Genomic DNA, 6,029 nt, shown 5'->3' on the forward strand with positions numbered 1-6,029 from the left:
CTTATGCAAAAGTATGTGCTCCCCGCTTAAATCTCTGGACTGCTAAAGCACATGTCACACTACGCATTGCGGACGCGGATCGTCAATCATCCAATCAGATCCTTGGCTACTTCGCTCTGATTGGATGGATGACAATTCGTAGTCCGTATTCCAAATCGGATCCGAGTCCGCAATGCGCAATGTGACACGAGCTTAATGGCAGCCAGTGTGCGATCTTAGAGTGTTTACGTTTAGTAATCGGATTCGCAATCGGATTAATCGCAGTCAACCGACTAGGAAAAAAGTTCCCTAGACTAATCGGATTTGTAAACGTGTCTATGGAGCGATCGGATTACCTCATTAATAAGGGACTGTAGGAAAGCGTGAAAATTTCACTCGTATCGCAGAATTTTAAAAAGAAATAGAAAAGTAGATACTTTTTATTATTCTCAATAATTAACTTTTATTCTCCTTTAAATGTATATTGAGTAATAGATATATTAATGTTTTACTGATATATTTTAAAGAAACAAATATATAACTATAACTCAACTCATTTTGTTTTAATACCTTTAATATATTAATTTTTTTAAATAATATTTTTTTCAGAGGTAATTACAAATGGATACAAACGAGAAAAACGTGTTTGAGCAGGAACAGTTCGATATGTATATCATAAAACAAAATTTTTATTTTAGTTGTTCTAGCTAAACTAATTATATTAATAAACTTTGCTGAAAACTGTAGCTCCGTAAAGTTAACCGGATCACTTTAACTTTTTAATAATTAAAATTATCTAATCGTTTGGTGATGATTGGTAGTCTAATTAAAACGTTTGGTGGTCAATCTTTTTTTTTAATTAAATAATTAAAATATTGGTGTAAAGTTAGCCGGATATTTTTAATTTTTAGTCTAATCGATTAAATCAGGGCTTATTCGATGCAGAATTGTTAAGTGGTCACAAATCCTTTATTTACAACGTTTGGCAGTCCATAATTTATCCAAAAAGTAAAAAAACCATGTGCGGTTAGGTAATGGGGATGGGTAACTGGAAACTGTAAAATTAGCGAATAAATATAGTATTTATCAACCAATTTTGTTCAAATTGGTCTTAATTGAAAGACAATCGTTTGGTGGTGATTGGTAATTCAATTACAATGTTTGGTAGTTAATTATTAGGCTACTACGATTATAAAACCATATATGCTGATCCTGCGCCTGCGCGTGCCTTTGTCGTGTAATGGCTCTCGCAGACCAGCGCAATGACGCAACGCGCTATATCCAATGAGAGCTCTGCTTTTCGGAAAAAATAAAGCTCATTGGATGTCGCGCATCACGTCATCGCGCTGATCTGCAAGAGCCATAAAGGTCCTTTTACATGGCCGCGTTAAACGTCGAGCGTCTGCGCAAAAAAATGCGCAGAATTTAAACGAGATAGATTTTAGGCTGAAATTAGATTCTGCGTAATTTTCTGCGCAGACGCTCGACGCTTAAAGCTGCCATGTAAAGGCACCTTAGAGGTGCTTTTACAAGAAGATTGAAATTTGACCTATTAGGACAAAGAAATTTTAATTCCTTTCGTTCTGATTAGTCAAATTCCAATCTTTAATCTTCAATCCTCAATTTTCAATGCGTACGGGCTTTAAATCCGTATCAGACTGCGCATTGAAAATTGAAGATTGAAGATTAAAGATTGGAATTTGACAAATCAGAACAAAAGAAATTAAAATTTTTTTGTCCTGATTGGTTAAATTTCAATCTTCAATCTTCAATCTCAATTTTTAATGCGTAGTTTGATACGGGCTTAACGGTCTTGATCGAGTACAGACATGTTCTGACACGTTAGAATGCTTGATTTGCTTAGTGCCGGTCCATAATAGGTGATTTAAGCCCTAAGCCTTAAGAAATTGACTAATCACAGTCGAGTATTCTCTTCATACTTGATTGTGATTGATCAATTTCTTAAGGCTTAGGGCTTAAATCACCTATTGTAGATCGACACTTACGGCCTTACGATTACGACTAAAACTTTTGAACGTGCAATGGCCTTGACCCTCGTTCGAAGACAGGAGCCATTCAAGCAAAGAGGAAAATCCTTTGTTATGAACGTTTTTTCTTCGCAATTGAAATATTATATTTGGGTAGTTAAAATAAATAAAGGTATGACTGGATTGACAAAAAGTATTTGTAAATATTTATTAATTTTTACGATGTAGTATTTACGAGAGAACAAGCAATGAATATCGGCTGCGGTCGAGAAGATGCTAGAGATGCTTCCAAGCATTGCATTAACCAATCAGAATAAAGAAATTTTTACTCTTTTTGTCTTGATTGGTCAATCAAACGCTTCGAAGCATTTCTAGCGTCTTCCCGACTGTAGCCATCGTCGTTTCAAATGCGCAATTCTTGAAGGTATCAATTATACATGATCTCTTTTTATACATACAATTGAACCAACACCATCTGAATTATTGTACAGTTTAGTCTTACAAGTAGATGCGGCAGATGTTTCTTCAACTAGTCATCGAGTAATCTGGTGCCAATACATTCCAGAGAATGATGCTTCTGATGGAGACAGTGGTCTAGTTTCCACCGAAGTCGTCAATCCGATTCTGTTTCGGTGCGCATCGAATTTAATGTACTGTTTCCACTGAAAGTAGAATAAAAGCGAGAAAAATTGATATTTCAGTAGAGCCAACTTAACTTTTGCTTGTGAATGTAAATAAACATAATTCTTGACAATCTTTTTGTTAATTTTCCGTTTTGATGATTAATACGAACAAACAATAACTGTTACGAACATCGATATATAGATTATATATCGATTATATATTGATGGTTATAAAATAATGAAAAATAAAAGTTGGCACCATTTAGTCTCAACCGTTTCCACCGACTAAATTTCGTGTCAATTCGCTGCCACTCCGACAAAGCTTGTAGATCGAAATGGGAGTGAAATGAACGGGCGACCAGCGGCACATCGTTTTGTTGATGTTAGATACTTCATTGACGCCGCGTTTGTTGCGCGTGCGCGAAGAAAACGGCCCACCTGCCAACACTGGATGGAGATGAAGTATCAAAATTGTTTGTTCTCACTCGTGGTTCTAAAGTTGAATTATGATCGGTGCAACAATGGCATCAAGATTTAGATCAATAGAGGTATATTTAAGCATACAATTTGATCATAGTTTTAAGTGAAAATATATAATTAGAAAATATTTTTATTCTCTTTCTTCTGTCATAGGTAACAAATCCTGCTGTGAAAGAAAGTGGAGGAACAATGGAAATTGATCAACATTCAGGAACAATTGTTGAAGCAATGCTAAGTCCAGATACTGCATTAGCAACAGCTATTACAGATGGAGAAATAAAATTCTTCCGTCTTCCTACTACTTCACATAATTCCTAATACTTCACATAATGGTCAACCACAATCACGGTGCTTACATCAATGGAAACCTCATGGGAGACAACCTATCTCCTGCCTATTTTTTCTTGATGATCATAAAAATTATCAATCCGAGTGAATATCTTAAAAATATTAACTAAGTTGGATATGCATCTCTATCCATTAAATAGACTCATACCTCGACAACTCGCGCAACAAATAAAAGAAGATTTTTTACAAGGACAGGGTGTTTTGAGGAGATCTATTGGGAAGCATACCTCATTGACATTCATAAATATCGTTCTTTTGTTGGATAGTTTTGAAGCATACCAGGCGTATTGAATCATATTGCAGAATATCGGAGATGATAGTTGGTGATGGACTATTGATTGAATTTTTATACAATCTTCGCGGGAATTTATTTTTGTCAGTTTTGTTCTATTAAATCGGCGCAGTTTTGTATGCGTTTGATCAAATTTTTCACCTGCCTATAAAAGTAAACATCGCAGGGTTGAACTAGAGGAGTGCACTTCGGAGGTATGACTTTCATAGTGCAAGTAGGCATCTTATCATCATCCTGGAAGATCTCGTCGTATAATTCTGGCTTCGTTTGCCCTCCCCAAGAGTCGATGAGTAGAAGAAACTTCTCTTTTCCCACGTAGATTTTCAGACAATCATCGAGGAAATCATTGTACAAGCTTGTGGTGAGCTTTCCAGATTTCGGCGATGTGATGATGACGTTTTTATATTCTTTTGTGTATTCGTCCAGCAACTTCTGAACCCTGGGTCCAAATGTATTTGTTGCCTCTTGCAAGCATACAAATACATGAGGCAATACTCGTCCAGATAGGGTTATAGCATATTGTGCCGTGTACGAATGCGTAACTTTGTTCATGTCTTGTCTTTTCACGAATACGGTTTTACTTCCTTTTTGGGTGAGAGTCCTGTTGTAAGTTGATTGATATTGACACCCTGAAAAAAGAATGGAAAGCACAACATAAATTACACATTTTATTTAAAATTTATGTTATTTTTGTAAATGTATAAAAATGTTTGGACTTTTTACAATTAAAGCTTTTCCACGTACTTGTTTGGTCTGTATTAATGATGTAATCCTCGTCGAAATTAGGTATCAAACGCAAAGTTTGTGCGCGAAAGATCTCTGCAGAGGCCAAGGTTTCGTCAATCGTCACTACCTCTTTTTGAGAATCGAATTTGGTGACTTTTCGTTGACGAATTCCGTGCCTTTTTTTAAATTTCGTCACCCATCGATCAGAAGCTTTGAATATAAAATCTGGATATTGTCCTGCAGCAGCCAAAGCCCACTGCTGTAAATTTCTGGTCGTGACTTGTTGATAACTTTCCCTAGCTTCAACGAAACGGTCGTATGTCCAGAAATCGATGACAGAATATTTATCGAAAGTATTTCCACCCTTTTCGACTGCTTCTTTCCACCGCGATAAATACTCCATTTTTTTAAAGCGACGACATCCTTTCTTTTGCAAACTCCACGTAGGATGTGCTTTGGCTATGTTAATGACTTTTATTTTATAGTCAAAAGAAATATACTCCGCCTCTCTGCTTTTTTTTGGTTCTGGTTCATACTCGTCCGATAAATCATCTTCTTCGACTTCTTTAAAACTCATTTCTTCATACTCTTCATTCATATGAATTACTTCCTCTTCAATCACAAGCTTTTTCTCGCCCAACATTTCTAATGTATTGTTATAAAGTTCTTTTCCTATCAGCATAGCTTCGTGAGAAATTGTTGCTGAAGATTCCGATGCAATTAAATTATTTTCTGCAAGCAGTCCTTCGTAGTATACCACTGCATCCTTCAATCGCAATTTCGACATTTCGCTGTGCATTGAATCTTCAGGAATTTTCTCTATAACCCTCGAAGGGCCAGGAATTTTTTTACTAGTCGACATTTTTCACCGAAATACGTTTTTTTCCTTTATATCAAGACACTACAGAATACGTCCGATCACAGCAATGTTCAAAAATGAACTGCCGAAGACGCTCCCGACTTGTTTCGACCCGTTGGCTGGGATATATATCTTTTGTCTACGGGACCAGCTGCACAAGGTCAGGTAAAAACCGTTACCTCGAAACGAATATCTCTTACCTACACTTTCTTGTACACACGCACCCTGTTCGCTGTGTATATCTTTTGTATTAGGTATATCTTTTATATTGAAAAATCGTATAAATATTTACAAATAAAAATATGTCAGAAAAGTAATGTAAAAATTTGTAAAAATTTTGTGGATGAATAAAAAGAAAGTTAAAAAGAGTGTTTAAAGACAAATGTTAAAAATTTCTATTTTTTTCAATAAAATAACTTGTAAATGAATTAATTTTTAATTAGAAGTCAAAAAATATTTATTAGATGATTATTCGGACGAAAAAAAAGAAAAAAAAATCAAGTTATAAGGATCGAATCTGCGACTACGGGCATGCGAGTCGGACACGCTACCGCATCAGCCAGACGGCCGCTTGACAGGTGAGAAAACTTTCTTATATATAAGCTACTTGGAAAACTTCAAGACGTTTTTTCTTGGAATTGGCTGGATAGTGCGCCCTATGACTTTAATCTATTTACACCCTAAGGGGAGAAGCCTTCACTTTCGCACAGTACAATTGGACACGTTGCAATCGC

At 35.9% G+C, this 6,029-nt stretch overlaps 1 protein-coding gene across 1 annotated transcript; it reads right to left on the reverse strand.

The window, feature by feature from the left end:
• Positions 1-3,543: 3,543 nt before the first annotated feature.
• On the reverse strand, positions 3,544-5,298 carry LOC138941591 (tigger transposable element-derived protein 6-like). Its single transcript, XM_070311422.1, is given in 3 exon segments — positions 3,544-3,795; positions 3,798-4,339; positions 4,455-5,298. Coding segments are annotated over 3 exon segments (1,638 nt in total).
• Positions 5,299-6,029: the final 731 nt, after the last annotated feature.

Source organism: Polyergus mexicanus, unplaced genomic scaffold (genome assembly GCF_030449975.1).
Source record: "Polyergus mexicanus isolate NDT 795.1 unplaced genomic scaffold, iyPolMexi1.0 SCAF_19, whole genome shotgun sequence".
Lineage (NCBI taxonomy): Eukaryota > Metazoa > Arthropoda > Insecta > Hymenoptera > Formicidae > Polyergus > Polyergus mexicanus.